We start from the raw sequence: 19,797 nt of genomic DNA, 5'->3' as shown, positions 1-19,797 counted from the left end.
TATTATTATTATTATTATTATTATTATTATTATTATTATTATTATTATTATTATCATTATTATTATTATTATTATTATCATTATTATTATTATTATTATTATTATTATTATTATTATTATTATTAATATTATATTACTATTATATAGATTATTAATTATTATATCAAGTAATTGTATGATAATTAAATAAAGGGTTTTGCTGTTAAATGAATTTTATTTAATATTTGATTAAATTTGAATTTCTTTGTAAATTAGAATTAAAAATTAAAAATTTAACATCATTATCGTCATGTGAGTATACAAAGAGAATGAAAGTACAAAGTTTCTGGATTACTGGCTAAAAATATTACTTCCTGATTTTAACCAGAAAATACATTAAATTAAACTATCCGACCGTTGGGACTAGTACGGAGTAGTTTTTAAATCAGGGAGTAAAAATAAAAAGTAAAAAATGACCGTTGGCATATCAGGCGTTCCAATCATCAATTCAATCATCAATCATCAATACACTTTAAATATCTCACACAAATTTAATTAAAAATTCACTCAAATCTCATCTGCAAATCCAACGAATTCATACAATTCCTATTTTATCAATCCAACAATTCTCATACTGTTATTTCATTTTTTCACTTTCCAAAATTTGAATTTAACAATTTCTGGTTGATTTCGAATCCATCAATGGCTGAATCTAATGACGCCCATCATCTTGTAGTTGAAATCGATGTTTCTGAAGATCATCAAAAGCAAACAATTTCGACAATAGAGGCGATACAAGACCACCCATTAATGGAAATATCGGAATCCCCTGGTCACCTTCTTCTTTTAAAAATCTGGCAAAGAGAAGAGGATTTATCTGGTCGAAAAATTGCTAAATTCGAGCTACAAATCGACTCTCTCAAAAGCGAAATATTCCATCTATGTTTATTTTTCTTCATATTTCATGGGTTTTTCTTCACCATTTTATTTACTCAAAACAACAATAGTAATGATAAAGATAATTTAACATGTAAAAAATGGTGGGTTCCCATGATTGTGAATTTATCTACTTGTTGTGAGATGATTTTTTTGGTTCAGTTGAAACTTTGCAGGTATTGGAAACTGAATGGGCAGTTGTTGAGGGAAAGAAACGATAGTCGAGTGTTAACGAGATGCGTTCAGGAGCTGAGGATGAAAGGGGCGAGTTTCGATTTATCGAAAGAGCCTGTAGCCGGTAAAAGATGTAAGGATATTAGGACCCAAAACAACGCAAGTGATTCAACAAGATCACTCACCGATAGTAATTCTACAAGATTACTAACCCACTTAATGAACAAAAGATTAAAAAATGCAAGAAATGTAAATCGACACAAGAGATAACGTGGTTATATGCAATCGTTGTGATTGCTTTAGTCCACGGACCAACTAGAGAATGTATTTACTGAATATTTGTGGTGTGTTTACAATGAGTTACAAGAGGGTCTATTTATAGAATAGTTTAAAGAGTAAGCTAAAAACAATTCCTTGAAGCTTCATGTGAGTTTCCTGACAGCTTCATGGAAGCTACATGTGAGTTTCCTGACAGCTTCGTGGAAGCTACATGTGAATTTCCTCACAACTTCGTGGAAGCTACATGTGAGTTTCCTAACAACTTCGTAGAAGCTACATGTGAGTTTCCTAACAACTTCGTGGAAGCTTCATGTGAGTTTCCTGGAATCTTCCCTCTAATTGTTTAAAGTTCTCCATATCTCCAACAATCTCCCACTTGGCGACTTTGAACAAACCCAACCTTCGTCAACCCAAAATATCAATGATCTAACCAAGAACGTTAAACCACCATTATACCGCCAAACTCCATTTGGGACACGCACACTCAACACATACTTCGGATGAGCAGACTTTTGATACAAGGTCTTCTACACTACTTGTTAGAATTGAAACATTAACTCTCTAATTCTCTAGTTGGGGTCTTCTCTCATCAATTCATTAGAAGACCAATTGAGGTAATGCAAAACCTCAATTTCTCTGTCGTAACAACCTTAGTAAACATATCAGCAGGATTCTTCGTACCAAGGATTTTCTCCAATAATAAAGTACCATCATTTATATGTTGTCGAATAAAATGATACCTTATCTTGATGTGTTTCGTACGACTATGAAACACCGGATTCTTCCCAAGATGTATTGCACTTTGATTATCACAATACAAGACGCAATAGTCTTGTCTTTTTCCCAACTCACCTAAGAAGTTCTTTAACCAAACAAGCTCTTTAGAAGCTTCTGCAATAGCCATATATTCGGCCTCGGTAGTTGACAAAGCAACACTCTTTTGTAGTCGAGACATCCAACTAACCGCCGTCTTCCCTATTGTGAAAACATAACCCGTAGTGCTTTTCCCCGAATCGTCACATCCACCCAAATCAGCATCCACATAACCCCTAAGTATGACATTGCTTTTAGAGAAGCACAATCCCATATTAGAAGTACCTTTCAAATAACGAAGCAACCATTTGACCGCTTCCCAATGCTCTTTCCCCGGATTAGACATATAACGACTTACAACTCCCACTGCTTGAGCAATATCGGGTCTTATACAAACCATGGCATACATAATACTACCCACGGCCGATGCATATGGAACCTTTTCCATATCCGTTTTGTCTTTTATCGTCTTTGGTGATTGACTTTTCGATAACTTAATCGTGCTACCCAAAGGCATAGAACGAGCCTTTGAATTCTCCATATTAAACCTCTTTACTACTTTCTCAATATATTTGGATTGAGACAAGTAATGAGTACCTTTCACACGATCACGCACAATACTCATGCCAAGTATTTGCCTAGTGTCATACCCCGTCCTAATCCATCTGGACGAAGTCACCAACATATGGTCCCATTGCGATGATCGACTCCAAATAATGTCTTTAAAATGAGCAAATGCACAGCGAAAGATTTCTTTCATACCTGAGAATAAACATGCTTTAAAGTGTCAACCAAAAGGTTGGTGAGTTCATAAGTTTATCATAAAACAATAAAATTCATCATTTTGATAGACCACAAGATTTAAATGCTGCATGGTACAAATGGGCCCAAATCCTATACCCACCTGTAATGTACATGCGATATCTTTTAGATACAGTACACCTTTCTCGTGTACGAAATCCTTTTTCATAAATCTTAGTAACCATACACATATCTCGTGTACAAAATATAATACACATAACCTGTGTATAAAAACCATTCTCTCGATACATAACATTCACATCAATTGGTGGCAATTATCATGTCCACATAATTTAATGGTGGCAATTATCATGTCCACATAATTCAATGGTGGCAATTATCATGTCCACATAATTCAATGGTGGCAATTATCATGTTCACATAATTCAATAATAATTCGCAGAACTTCTGTCTGCATAATAATTCATTCGAGGAATGTTTTGCTTGTGTCTATCTCGTCAAACATTTATAAAAGCATTTCATGTATTCGCAGTTCAAAATATATTTCAAAAACATTTAATAAAACAGTTGTAAAAACAGCGCATGTATTCTCAGTCCCAAAAATGTAAAGAGTAAAAGGGAGCAAATGAAACTCACCATACTGTATTTTGTAGTAAAAATACATATGACATCATTTATCAAGTGTAGGGTTGGCCTCGAATTCACGAACCTATATCATTTATATTTATATTAACACATATAATTGAAATCGAACGAATTTTTATATTTGTGATATATTTGTTATTTTAGTAAATTATATGTTATATGTATTAAATAGGATTTTATGTAACTAATTGTTATTTAGTAAATTAATATTAATAAAAAAAATTGTATTAGCTTATAATAATAATAATAAGTTTTAATAATAAAAATAATTACAATAATAATAATCATGATAATAATAATATTATTAATGGTAATCAAAATAATGATAATAAAAATATTGTTAGTAATAATAATAATAATAATAATAATAATAATAATAATAATAATAATAATAATAATAATAATAAGTGATAATATTAAAATTATTAACAAAAATGATAATTTTATTTAAAAATGGTAGTTTTGATAATAATAATAATAATAATAATAATAATGCTCATAATACACATAATAATAATAATAATAATAATAATAATAATAATAATAATAATAATAATAATAATAATAATAATAATAATAATAATAATAATAATAATAATAATAATAATAATAAATATGAAATGTATACCCTTTAAAAGCCATTCTAAAAAGAATTGCCCAAGACCGGCTCGAACTCGCGACCTCTCAGTTAAACCAACACACATCATCCATCGAGCTGCTTGTTCATTTCTAATATAAAGGATAACTTAATTATATTTAACCCGTATCTTCCTGTTTCCATTTTCTTCTTCTCCTTCCTAATCCTATACCATCGTGACCTCACACTTATCATCATTTCATTTTAATCATCATCATGCTTGCTACTGTAAACATCATAATCAATATCATCATACATCATCTCGTTCATCATCATAACCTTAATTAAACACTAATAGATTTCGAAACTCCATTGTTAAATAATTAGAGCCTATTTACTACTAATCCATAAATGAGATTAAATTGATCCACCAAACTAGCCCAAGAGTAGCCCAACACTTAAATATATTGAAGCCCCTTATAATAATATAATAAGCCCAAATAAAAAAAAATCTCGGCCTGTTGGTTTGGAGATAAAAATCTCGAACGGTAGAAAACAAAGGGAAACATAATTTGCCTGCACTCCTCGTTTATTATCATCATCTTCTTAACATCCTAATCATTATTATTATATGATCATCATCATCACTTCCCTAATTTCGTAATATTTTATCATAATGATCATCACTATAATCTATGAATCATCATTTAATATCACCTTTATCATGTAATAATTCAAATAAATAAATAAAAAATATCCACACGTCAATCTTCTATCTTAGTCAGCCATACCACTTTGCAACTAGATCCACTTGCATCATATTGTATATTAATATTCTCTATATCATATTGAAAAAGCTCTAAACTATGACCCATCATGTTTATTTATGATCGTAATTCCTAAATAGTATAGATAATCGACCATTTGCTAGCTTAAATATAATACCCTACTTATATCTTTTAGCAAAAAGAACCACTTTGAATGGGTGAGGTTTCTTTCGGCCCACCCCCATAAATTATATCCTCATCACTCATGCTTTATTGAATGTATTATTATCTTCATTGATTGCAGGTGAAAGGTGATGAGAAGAGTAAACAGAAAAGAAAACATGCGTAATAGTAGTAGTATAATAGAATATAAACAACAGCAGTGATGGATTGTTTGGGTGGTGTCAGGCGGTACGTGTTCGATCAGAAGAAGAAAGAAAAGAAACAGTAAGCAGTAGTTGGTGGTTCAAAATGGTGTGGTGATGGGTTTAGGTGGTGGTATGGTGGCTCTTTATTCGTACAGGCCAAACAGAATTAAAGGAAAACAAGCTGCATCCGTTTAGCTTCGATAGTGGTAGTGTCAGTGTGTTTCACAACAGGAAAGTGAGTGTAGCAACGAGCAGTAGTTCATGGGTGTATGTGTGATGGTGGAATGTGTCATGGTAAAGGGGTTCGTGATCATAACCGAAAGAAGCTTATGGTGGTGGTTCGTTAGTAGGGGTGGAGGTTGTAGGCAGGAATGAATCAAGAATATAAAATGAGTGTTGGTTGTTTATAGTGTTTTACCAATGTAAAGGAGATAGATGGTTGGTGTTAGAACTGATGGTGGGTTTATGGTGGTCGTGGGAAGGTGCTTCGGTGGTGGTTGTGGTTATGGGTGTTCCACGATCGAATATAATAAGCATGAAGCAACATTCTATGGGGGTTGGTCTGGTTTAGAGGTGACCCGATTACTAGCAACAAGAGACCGTAGGTGACGATTGATAACACCTATAGGTTATTGGTGGTTGTGTGGTTTGATCGAAATAAGGAGAGTACCGGTTGTAAATAGTTAGTCGATAAAAATACAGGTTGTGATTAAGAAAGGGTGATGGGTGAGACATAAGTATTGTATTATCTATATATCCATATATTTAAGTTATGGGAGGAATGAATCGAAAGTAGTTTAATAATTCAGAATTCAACAGTATAACTCAATTTAATAATGAAAAGAAGAAACAAGGAACAAAAGAGTTAGCGTGGGTTGTCTATTACAGAATCACGAGTAGAACAGAAGGTAGGAAAAAAATAGAACTGATAGTGATGTATAATAAAATTACGCGTAATTATCTTTTCCTTACTTTAGATATTAGTAAATATAAATATATCAAATAATAATACTAATTAGTAATAATAATAATAATTATATAATCATATGAATTAAAAACATGTGATATGTTAGCCGTCATCTACTATTCCGTCGTTAATCAGTTGGGATAAAAGTCTTCGGAAAAAATACCAAATTTTTAGATTAACTATATTTATTTATTTTGGTCGTTATGGTATAAAATTTAATCATTAATTTAATAAATAAAAATTACATCAACTGTCCCTCTCATTTATGAGTAAAATATAAAAAGTGTTAAAATTAAATAATTAGATCCTAAATATACTTTTAATAAGCCTATAACTTATATAACTCATTTTTGTATCACCGTTTATTTTAAAATTACATAAGTTTGAATTTAACTTGCTTGATATCAATCAAAACATCAAACGAGTATTACTATCATTTAATATTTATTTTTAATATACTTTATTTATATATAGAGATATATTTTAAATAATAATTATTATAATATCCTATTTTAATTTTATTAAATTTTAATAACAACAACATATAATACTTCAAATTATATTTCAAATTATTATTTATATATACATACACATATATCTATTTACACTTAATCGTTCGTGAATTGCCGAGAGCAGTCGAAGGTCAATTGAATATATGAGCACCGTTTCAAAATTTTCTAGAATCAATAATACATTCTTTGCTTATCGTATCGAAATCATATGAAGATTAAGTTTAAATTTGATCGGAAATTTTCGGGTCATCACAGTACCTACCCGTTAAAGAAATTTCGTCCCGAAATTTAATTGGGATGGTCATGACTGGCAATAAGTATGTTTTCATGACGCATATGAGCTAGAAATTAGAGTTTTATCACCAGCGAGTAATATGGATAAAATAATTTATTTATGTGAAGTGTACGAGTGAAGTTATCGCAAAAGAGTGAAATGAGAAAAATAAGATTCGTCTTGACTTTTGACGTAGTCACAGTTGATTTCCGGGTTTAATTTTTTTTTATGGAAATCTTCTAATCAAAAAGTAAATGTAATAGTATGATTTATTAGAAACTATTTGGAGTTACGGAAGAACAGAAATATCAAGAAAATATTTCCGTGATATGCTTAAAGATTAAGTATAATGAAATAGTCTTGTAACATGGCACATGATAACGTTATGGTATGTGAATTATCACGTTCCATTAGAAACTCAGCATGACGTACTGTAATATAATCACGTTGATCAAGTGTCATTATATTATATTAACTCAGGCATCAGTTTCCAACACTACTTCAAAAACATACTTATTTTAAATTCGAAGGTTTACAGAATATAGAAACTAAAACAGTTTTCTTTTATGATATAACACAGATAGCGCGGAGAGATAATTAATATCGAACTAGAATATTTATGAAGATATCTTCAGAAATATTTTGGGTATTAATAATGAAAGATACGATAATATCTTAGAATTTTAAAATCAAATTGTGATGAAGAAATTCATTCACGATAATTTAGAGCGATTAAGGAGCAAGGTATTCGTTAAAGATTTCATCAGAAACAGAATCATCTGAATCCCTTATGTACAAGTTTAGTCCTTGTAATTTGTTCAGAGTCTCCTTCATGATTTGCTCAATTCATTTTTCAGTATCAAAATCTTTGAGCTTTTTCAACATTCTGAGTATTGATTCGTAGACTGGTTGCTTTTCAGAATTTCAGAATGAAAGATCATAATTCTAAGAGGCAAATGTTATATGTATACATATAACTGTTGATGTAGAAACACTGCGAGATTCGAAATACTAATTGCTGATTCTCAGTAATTGGTATGGTAATTCTCGTTACCAGATGCGGATGATAATATGATGAGACTTCAATAGATAAATATAGTGATTTGTCGGAGGGATTTAAGCCAAAGAGCAACGAGGTTACTGGTACATCTGCTGGTAATATGGGAAAATATAAAAGATTCCCCGGTAACAATAATAGAGCACGCATATATATCAAGGTTATATTAAGGCTTATTCGAATGAAAGGTCGACATTGATTTGCTGAAGCTGTGACAAAATTGGCTAATTTGGAGAAGGATTGCAAAGTTATTTTCTATTATAACAACGCCAAAGGAGCTAGTACATATACGTGATAACGTTTACTCAGGTTCAGAGTGTTTTTCAGGTGCATAACTATATGTATCAATCTTTTCTTCCGTAGATGAAGTTTGGTTGGTTCATCCTCTCGATTGAGGTGTTTTCAAGAATCATGAAAGGGTTGAACGCAGATTGTAATCATCAAGATACAAACGAGGTTTAAGATGAAATCAAGTGGTAAACTTGAAGAAATGTTTAGTTTCATATGTTATAATCCATATTTTAATTCATTTTAATTGTCCAATTTCATTAGTCCACAGTCGATAGTCCACAGTTAACAGTCCAATAATTCATATATAGTTTAATATATAATATTTGAATTAATTAATACGTATCGTGACCCGTATACATGTCTCAGACTCGATCACAACTCAAACTATATATATTATTGTAGAATCAACCTCAACCCTGTATAGCTAACTCCAGCATTACTGCATATAGAGTGTCTATGGTTATTCCAAATAATATATATAGATGCGTCAATATGATATGTCAAAACCTTGTATACGTGTCCCGATATTTAAAGTGCGTAAAATAAATAACAGAAATTAAATGACGATAATAAAATTGCCAGAATTTAAATTGCGATAATTAAATTGCAATAAATAAATTGCGATAAATAAAATGTAATACAAAATTAATCAGTTAGCTAGGAACAGTTAGCGTAAATTCTTATCAAAATTCTTCTCATAGTTAAATTGTTTGTTTCTAACAAATTTTATTTTGTCCAATGTTTTCTTCATTATGCCACTTGTTGGATTCTAATAAGTAAAAATCCAAATATGAAAATGAATGAAAATGGTTATTCCGTGGTGAACAGATTCGTATATATGTGGATGTAAGTAGGATAGTAAATGACTGTTGAATCGGATTTGAAGGATGTACAGTGTAACTTATTAATGTGAAATCTAAATATTCCTCGGGTATTACCTACCCGTTAAAATATTTTCACCATTAACAGTTTGTACGAAAGAATTTTTAATTACAATCTTTATGAAACATATATACATATATATTTTCTTCAGATGTAATCATGGATTTAATGAGTCAATATGATATTAATCTCATTTGATTTATCGTTAGCACTAGAATATATAATCTCTAAAAACATTAGAAATTACATAAGCGCCATGTAGATCGAAGATAGATGATGTAGAACGATTCATAGAATGATGATTATGCTCGAGGTACAGAATGAGATATTGAGGTGTGTGATGTTGAAACTTAGGTTGTTGGTGGTACTATTGGTGCCGGTGATGTTGCTGAAGCTGGTAAATTTTGCACCATATTCTCCAAATTGATTACTCGAGCGCGAAGTTCGTGGACATCTTCTATTATTCCGGATGATTGTCGGTCGGAACGAGCGGATGAATAAGGTTTAGAATTTTAGATGGAATATAATCGTGGCGAGATATTCGGGAAATGATTGTGAAAATGGTGTTTCAACTGATTCGCCTGTAAGTGCTTTAGGTTCTTCGCCAAGAGGTGAATTCGGTTGGTGGAAAGGATCGCCTTCTTCTCATTTCCATTGGTTAAGTCGACTACGAACTCATCCTCAATTCATCTAGAATCAATGATGGCTGATTGGTTGATCCATTCCGGTTACACTGTCTTCGGAGCTCGAGCGAAAATCCATATCAGGATAGCTGTCGGAATTTGAGGGACTTGAACTAGTTGTGAGTTTCATTTCGTACGATTGAATAAAGAATTTTCGATTATGAAATGATTTTTTTGGCTATTGGATGATATTCTAACTACATAGAATATCTTTATATATAGTACTAAAGATTTCGTAGACTACGGAGGAATTTACGGCATATGTCAGGCAAGTCTACAATAACAGATACGCTAAGATATGAATTATCAGATACGCTAAGATACGAATTTTGTCTATACACTATTCATGCAGTCAATGCAGTAAAGCGTGTCTAGACTAAGAACGATAAGCAGGTAATTTCCTAAGGATGATAAGCAGGTAATTTTTGACACGAAATGATAAGCAAAACTTTTGACATGCATACACGGTCTAAGTCCAGACTCACTAATGCATCTAATCAACTAACAGTTAGACACACTAATGCAAGACCTGGTTTGCTAAGACCACCGCTCTGATACCATATGTCATACCCCGTCCTAATCCATCTGGACGAAGTCACCAACATATGGTCCCATTGCGATGATCGACTCCAAATAATGTCTTTAAAATGAGCAAATGCACAGCGAAAGATTTCTTTCATACCTGAGAATAAACATGCTTTAAAGTGTCAACCAAAAGGTTGGTGAGTTCATAAGTTTATCATAAAACAATAAAATTCATCATTTTGATAGACCACAAGATTTAAATGCTGCATGGTACAAATGGGCCCAAATTCTATACCCACCTGTAATGTACATGCGATATCTTTTAAATACAGTACACCTTTCTCGTGTACGAAATCCTTTTTCATAAATCTTAGTAACCGTACACATATCTCGTGTACAAAATATAATACACATAACCTGTGTATAAAAATCATTCTCTCGATACATAACATTCACATCAATTGGTGGCAATTATCATGTCCACATAATTCAATGGTGGCAATTATCATGTCCACATAATTCAATGGTGGCAATTATCATGTACACATAATTCAATGGTGGCAATTATCATGTCCACATAATTCAATAATAATCCGCAGAACTTGTCTGCATAATAATTCATTCGAGAAATGTTTTGCTTGTGTCTATCTCGTCAAACATTTATAAAAGCATTTCATGTATTCGCAGTTCAAAATATATTTCAAAAACATTTAATAAAACAGTTGTAAAAACAGAGCATGTATTCTCAGTCCCAAAAATGTAAAGAGTAAAATGGAGTAAATGAAACTCACCATACTGTATTTTGTAGTAAAAATACATATGACGTCATTTATCAAGTGTAGGGTTGGCCTCGGATTCACGAACCTATATCATTTATATTTATATTAACACATATAATTGAAATCGAACGAAGTTTTATATTTGTGATATATTTGTTATTTTAGTAAATTATATGTTATATGTATTAAATAGGATTTTATGTAACTAATTGTTATTTAGTAAATTAATATTAATAAAAAAATTGTATTAGCTTATAATAATAATAATAAGTTTTAATAATAAAAATAATTACAATAATAATAATCATGATAATAATAATATTATTAATGGTAATCAAAATAATGATAATAAAAATATTGTTAGTAAAAATAATAATAATAATAATAATAATAATAATAATAATAATAATAATAATAATAATAATAATAATAATAATAATAATAAATGATAATATTAAAATTATTAAAAAAAATGATAATTTTATTTAAAAATGGTAGTTTTGATAATAACAATAATAATAATAATAATAATAATAATAATAATACACATAATAATAATAATAATAATAATAATAATAATAATAATAATAATAATAATAATAATAATAATAATAATAATAATAATAATAATAATAATAATAATAATAATAAATATGAAATGTATACCCTTTAAAAGCCATTCTAAAAAGAATTGCCTATGACCGGCTCGAACTCGCGACCTCTCAGTTAAACCAACACACATCAACCATCGAGCTGCTTGTTCATTTCTAATATAAAGGATAACTTAATTATATTTAACCCGTATCTTCCTGTTTCCATTTTCTTCTTCTCCTTCCTAATCCTATACCATCGTGACCTCACACTTATCATCATTTCATTTTAATCATCATCATGCTTGCTACTGTAAACATCATAATCAATATCATCATACATCATCTCGTTCATCATCATAACCTTAATTAAACACTAATAGATTTCGAAACTCCATTGTTAAATAATTAGAGCCTATTTACTACTAATCCATAAATGAGATTAAATTGATCCACCAAACTAGCCCAAGAGTAGCCCAACACTTAAATATATTGAAGGCCCTTATAATAATATAATAAGCCCAAATAAAAAAAAATCTCGGCCTGTTGGTTTGGAGATAAAAATCTCGAACGGTAGAAAACAAAGGGAAACATAATTTGCCTGCACTCCTCGTTTATTATCATCATCTTCTTAACATCCTAATCATTATTATTATATGATCATCATCATCACTTCCCTAATTTCGTAATATTTTATCATAATGATCATCACTATAATCTATGAATCATCATTTAATATCACCTTTATCATGTAATAATTCAAATAAATAAATAAAAAATATCCACACGTCAATCTTCTATCTTAGTCGGCCATACCACTTTGCAACTAGATCCACTTGCATCATATTGTATATTAATATTCTCTATATCATATTGAAAAAGCTCTAAACTATGACTCATCATGTTTATTTATGATCGTAATTCCTAAATAGTATAGATAACCGACCATTTGCTAGCTTAAATATAATACCCTACTTATATCTTTTAGCAAAAAGAACCACTTTGAATGGGTGAGGTTTCTTTCGGCCCACCCCCATAAATTATATCCTCATCACTCATGCTTTATTGAATGTATTATTATCTTCATTGATTGCAGGTGAAAGGTGATGAGAAGAGTAAACAGAAAAGAAAACATGCGTAATAGTAGTAGTATAATAGAATATAAACAACAGCAGTGATGGATTGTTTGGGTGGTGTCTGGCGGTACTTGTTCGATCAGAAGAAGAAAGAAAAGAAACAGTAAGCAGTAGTTGGTGGTTCAAAATGGTGTGGTGATGGTTTTAGGTGGTGGTGTGGTGGCTCTTTATTCGTACAGGCCAAACAGAATTAAAGGAAAACAAGTTGCATCCGTTTAGCTTCGATAGTGGTAGTGTCGGTGTGTTTCACAACAGGAAAGTGGGTGTAGCAACGAGCAGTAGCTCATGGGTGTATGTGTGATGGTGGAAGGTGTCATGGTAAAGGGGTTAATGATCATAACCGAAAGAAGCTTATGGTGGTGGTTCGTTAGTAGGGGTGGAGGTTGTAGGCCGGAATGAATCAAGAATATAAAATGAGTGTTGGTTGTTTATAGCGTTTTACCAATGTGAAGGAGATAGATGGTTGGTGTTAGAACCGATGGTGGGTTTATGGTGGTCGTGGGAAGGTGCTTCAGTGGTGGTTGTGGTTATGGGTGTTCCACGATCGAATATAATAAGCATGAAGCGACCTTCTATGGGGGTTGGTCTGGTTTAGAGGTGACCCGATTACTAGCAACAAGAGACCGTAGGTGACGATTGATAACACCTATAGGTTATTGGTGGTTGTGTGGTTTGATCGAAATAAGGAGAGTAATGGTTGTAAATAGTTAGTCGATAAAAATACAGGTTGTGATTAAGAAAGGGTGATGGGTGAGACATAAGTATTGTATTATCTATATATCCATATATTTAAGTTATGGGAGGAATGAATCGAAAGTAGTTTAATAATTCAGAATTCAACGGTATAACTCAATTTAATAATGAAAAGAAGAAACAAGGAACAAAAGAGTTGGTGTGGGTTGTCTATTACAGATTCACGAGTAGAACAGAAGGTAGGAAAAAAATAGAACTGATAGTGATGTATAATAAAATTACGCGTAATTATCTTTTCCTTACTTTAGATATTAGTAAATATAAATATATCAAATAATAATACTAATTAGTAATAATAATAATAATAATTATATAATCATATGAATTAAAAACATGTGATATGTTAGCCGTCATCTACTATTCCGTCATTAATCAGTGGCGGATAAAAGTCTTCGGAAAAAATACCAAATTTTTAGATTAACTATATTTATTTATTTTGCTCGTTATGGTATAAAATTCAATCATTAATTTAATAAATAAAAATTACATCAACTGTCCCTCTCATTTATGAGTAAAATATAAAAAGTGTTAAAATTAAATAATTAGATCCTAAATATACTTTTAATAAGCCTATAACTTATATAACTCATTTTCGTATCACCGTTTATTTTTAAATTACATAAGTTTGAATTTAACTTGCTTGATATCAATCAAAACATCAAACGAGTATTACTATCATTTAATATTTATTTTTAATATACTTTATTTATATATAGAGATATATTTTAAATAATAATTATTATAATATCCTATTTTAATTTTATTAAATTTTAATAACAACAACATATAATACTTCAAATTATATTTCAAATTATTATTTATATATACATACACACATATCTATTTACACTTAATTGTTCGTGAATCGCCGAGAGCAGTCGAAGGTCAATTGAATATATGAACATCGTTTCAAAATTTTCTAGACTCAATAATACATTCTTTGCTTATCGTATCGAAATCATATGAAGATTAAGTTTAAATTTGATCAGAAATTTCCGGGTCATCACACCTAGCACCACCAAGATCTTTCATCTCGAATTCATGGGAAAGTAATCCCTTCAATTTGTTAATTTCGGACATGTTAGAACATGCAAGTAACATGTCATCAACATATAACAATAAGATTATATAAGAAGACTTGAGTTTCTTCAAGTAGCAACAGTGATCCGCTTCACATCTTAAGAAACCAATCTTCTTCATAAAATCATCAAACTTCAAGTACCATTGCTGAGGTGCTTGCTTCAATCCATACAAACTTTTCTTTAGCTTACAAACCCACTTCTCTTTACCCTTTACCTCAAAGCCCTCGGGTTGGCTCATATAGATCTCTTCATCAAGGTTACCATGTAAGAATGCAGTCTTCACATCTAGTTGCTCTAGATGTAAGTCCTCGGATGCAACCATAGAAAGTACCAAACGAATAGTAGTCATCTTCACCACCGGTGAAAATATCTCTTGGTAGTCAACTCCTTTCTTTTGTTGAAAGCCTTTAACCACCAAACGAGCCTTGTACCTTTTCTTGCCATCCAACTCATTCTTGATTCGATACACCCATTTACTTTGCAACGCCCTTTTATCATGAGGTAATTTCACTAGTGACCAAGTTTTATTCTTCTCAAGTGACCCCATCTCTTCTTTCATGGCAAGCTCCCATTGTATGGATTCTTTTGTCTTCCTTGCCTCAAAGTAACTTTCGGGTTCACCATTCTCGGTATAGAGCAAGTAGTTTGCTGATGGAGAATACCTAGGATTAGGTTTGGGCACTCTAGTCGAGCGTCTTAGTGTAGGAGCAACCGAAATGGTTGGACCGGTTTCATTTGTGCCCTCCTCATCACTAGAACTCGCACTATGTTCGGAATCATCACCGCTTTCCGAACCATCTCCATCATTAGCATTTTCCAACGCCTCACCGTTAATTGGCAATTCATTATTACCCGTACTCCCACTAGAACCTGCAAGATCATCAATAGAAACATCGTCAAAAGTAACATGACCCGGTTTAGAACTCCCCGTTTCCGGTTTGCCATAAACCGAATCTTCATCAAAGGTAACATCACGAGAACGAATCACTTTTCTAGCTTCGTTATCCCAACAACGATAACCCATTTCATTCGACCCGTAGCCTACGAAAATACACTTCTTTGACTTAGCTTCAAGCTTGTCTCTATCTGCATCTTTGGTCTTCACATAAGCATTACACCCAAAGATCCTAAGGTGATTATAACTCACCTTCTTACCTTGCCATTCTTCCTCGGGAATTCGGAAACCCAACGGTGTTGAGGGTCCCCTATTTATCAAATAAGCCGCCGTATTTACCGCATCTGCCCAAAACATCTTAGGCAAACCGGCATGTAGTCTCATACTCTTAGCCCTTTCATTTAACGTACGATTCATACGTTCGGCGACCCCATTATGTTACGGTGTCTCCGGTACCGTTTTCAACATTCTAATACCGAGCTTTGCACAATGGTCTTTAAACTCAAGACTACCATATTCCCCTCCATTATCCGACTTCAAGCACTTGACTTTCAAATTAGTCTCATTTTTTACCATAGCTTTCCACTTCACAAAAGTATTAAATATATCGGATTTAGCTTTAAGAAAATAAACTCATACCTTTCGAGTGGAGTCGTCAATGAAGGTGACATAATAGCGAGAACCTCTATGTGATTCTACATTCGTTGGACCAAATACATCCGTATAAACAAGCTCCAATTTCTCCAACTTAGGAGCATTCCCCGATTTCCCAAAAGTCACCTTCTTTTGCTTCCCCATATACACATGGTTCGCAAAACCCAAATTCTACCTTTTTCAAAACTAAAATTCTCCCACTCGAAACAAGCATCTTCATACCCTTCTCACTCATATGCCCGATTCTTCGATGCCATAGAGTTGATTCAGACTCAACATTAACCATAGTAACCACCGTGTCTTCATCAAACACTTCAACCATATAAAGATTTCTCCTTTTATGTCCACGAGCCACTACACAACTACCCTTAACCACCTTCCATTGGCGGTTTTCAAAAGTAATTGCGTTACCTTCATCATCTAATTGACCAACTGAAATAAGTTTCCTTTTTAATTTAGGAATGTACCTTACGTTTTTCAAGGTCCAATTAGAGCCAAGAGTAGTCTTCAATAAAACATCTCCAATGCCCTCTATATTGAGTTGTTTGTCGTCCGCCAATCTCACCTTGCCTTGATATGAACGAAAATTCTTCATCATGATTTTGACATGAGTAGCATGAAACGAAGCTCCCGAATCCAAAATCCAAGACTCCATAGAATTTTCAACACCACATAAAAGTGCATCATCACTTTCTTCCGCGGTCAAGTTTACACCTTTCGCCAGACCATTTTTACAATTCCTTTGAAAGTGCCCTTTTTGATTGCAACCCCAACAAACAGCTTCACTTCTATCTTTCAATGGATACCTCTTCTTAGACTTTTTTCTACCCTTCTTCTCACCGCGATCAAATTTCCTACCACGGTTGTCGGTACTTAACAAAGAACCGGATGTCGATTCCCCCGAGTTTCTCCTACGAGTATCTTCACCAAGAATCAAATCCCTTATTACTTCAAACGCTAGCTTAGTAGTTCCTGTAGAGCTACTAACCGCGGTAACCATACCCGACCAACTTTTCGGTAATGATGAAAGCAAGATTAGTGCTTTTAGTTCATCATCAAACTTAATCTCTACCGATTCAAGCCTTGAAACGATATTATTAAATTCATTGATATGATCCATTACACTTGTACCTTCCTTCATCTTTGTATTGAACAATTGACGCATGAGAAATACCTTATTAGAAGCGGTAGGTTTCTCATACATGTTAGAGAGTGCTTTCAAGCAAGCAAACGTCGTCTTCTCATTCACAACATTGTATGCAACGTTCTTAGCAAGTGAAAGACGAATAACGCCCAAAGCTTGACGATCCAAAAGCGTCCAATCGGCATCGTTCATGCTTTCATGCTTGGTCTCTAACAAGGGTTGGTGTAGCTTCTTTTGATACAAGTAATCTTCAATTTGCATCTTCCAAAAGCCAAAGTCTTTCCCATCGAATCGGTCGATTCTAAACTTCCCGTATTCCGCCATCGTTCCCTTAATGAAACCTTTTGCTCTGATACCAGTTGTAAGGATATTAGGACCCAAAACAACGCAAGTGATTCAATAAGATCACTCACCGATAGTAATTCTACAAGATTACTAACCCACTTAATGAACGAAAGATTAAAAAATGCAAGAAATGTAAATCGACACAAGAGATAACGTGGTTATATGCAATCGTTATGATTGCTTTAGTCCACGGACCAACTAGAGAATGTATTTACTGAATATTTGTGGTGTGTTTACAATGAGTTACGAGAGGGTCTATTTATAGAATGGTTTAAAGAGTAAGCTAAAAATAATTCCTTGAAGCTTCATGCGAGTTTACTGACAGCTTCATGGAAGCTACATGTGAGTTTTCTGACAGCTTCGTGGAAGCTACATGTGAATTTCCTCACAACTTCATGGAAGCTACATGTGAGTTTCCTAACAACTTCCTAGAAGCTACATGTGAGTTTCCTAATAACTTCGTGAAAGCTTCGTGTGAGTTTTCTGGAATCTTCCCTCTAATTGTTTAAAGTTCTCCATATCTCCAACAATATGAGGGAGACAAAAGTGAAAGAAATGGAAGTGCGGTGCCTTATATCAAAAGTCTTCCTTCCCAAGGCGTGGAAGTGTGGCGTGTCCCGATGGTGAAAGAATAGTGAAAGAAAGAGATCGGCGGTATAAGAGGCGTGTCCCGGTAGTGAAAGAAAAGTGAAAGAAAAAAGAGACTGGTGATATAAGATGGCGGGAGTATCGTTGAAGGGGAGGCTCGGTGATGTGATCTTCGGTTTGAGGGGAGGATTGTTGGGGTGCAAACCTATCCCACATAGGAGGGAGACAAAAACAAATGTATGTATATAAGTTTAAGGGAAAGTCCCTCTAATACCAATTGGTTTTAGAAAAGGATAGACTCTTGGGCTTATATTGCAGGACATTGTGTTTGGGCTATGCGATCTTACAAATGGTATCAGAGCTAGGCTATAGCCCGATGTGGTGGACGATGGTGGCGCACCCCTGAACGCACGGTGCGACATGGCACACCCCTCAGTTTGCCAACGATAATCGAGTCATGGTGCTTTATATCGAAAGTCTTCCTTCCCAAGGCGTGGAAGTGTGGCGTGTCCCGATGGTGAAAGAAAAGTGAAAGAAAGAGATTGGCGGTATAAGAGGCGTGTCCCGGTAGTGAAAGAAAAGTGAAAGAAAAGAGACCGGTGATATAAGATGGCGGGAGTATCGTTGAAGGGGAGGCTCGGTGATGTGGTCTTCGGTTTGAGGGGAGGATTGTTGGGGTGCAAACCTATCCCACATAGGAGGGAGACAAAAAACAAATGTATGTATATAAGTCTAAGGAGAAGTCCCTCTAATACCAATTGGTTTTAGAAAAGGATGGACTCTTGGGCTTATATTGCAGGACATTGTGTTTGGGCTATGCGATCTTACAAAAGAATGAAGAGTTCAAGTGTTGAGATTAAATGGAAACCGATTAATTGGTTTTGTCATTATTTGGTTACTATTTGTCTTGTTGGTGTAATGGGTTTGGCTGTTCTTGTTTGCAGATTCATGCTTTGTTGAAGGTATACAAAAATGGGTTTTTTATATTAAAAAAATGTTTGGTTTTATTTAGATGATGTTACTGATTTGGAATATTTGTTTGTGCCTCAGGTGATCTGATATCAAGATTGAGAAACTTGACTTTCAAAAAGTTGTTTGATTGATCTATGTCAAATGGGGGATGAAGCATTTTGGTCCGATTGATTATGTTGAGAATCATGTTTATTTAAACGTAATAACCAATTATTGAGAACTTTGATTTCATCTGAAATGGTTGATGAATAAAAGATCTAGATTAGGTTTGATTTTGAAGGTCAGCTCTGAATTAGGTTAGAAGATCATCCCTGTATAACACAGCTTGTGTTGTCATTTTGTAATGTGAAATTACTTACTCTTTTGAA

At 33.1% G+C, this 19,797-nt stretch overlaps 1 protein-coding gene across 1 annotated transcript; it reads left to right on the top strand.

Moving 5' to 3' along the window:
- The first annotated feature begins 681 nt into the window (after positions 1 to 681).
- Positions 682 to 19,516, top strand: LOC139848480 (uncharacterized). The gene is made up of 3 exons (XM_071838209.1): positions 682 to 1,213; positions 19,257 to 19,393; positions 19,508 to 19,516. The coding sequence occupies exons 1-3, from the start codon at positions 682 to 684 to the stop codon at positions 19,514 to 19,516; spliced, it is 678 nt and encodes a 225-aa protein (XP_071694310.1).
- The last annotated feature ends 281 nt before the right edge of the window (positions 19,517 to 19,797 follow it).

The sequence above is a fragment of the Rutidosis leptorrhynchoides genome, chromosome 5 (assembly GCF_046630445.1).
Source record: "Rutidosis leptorrhynchoides isolate AG116_Rl617_1_P2 chromosome 5, CSIRO_AGI_Rlap_v1, whole genome shotgun sequence".
NCBI lineage: Eukaryota > Viridiplantae > Streptophyta > Magnoliopsida > Asterales > Asteraceae > Rutidosis > Rutidosis leptorrhynchoides.
This window is presented reverse-complemented; position numbering and strand designations above follow the sequence as displayed.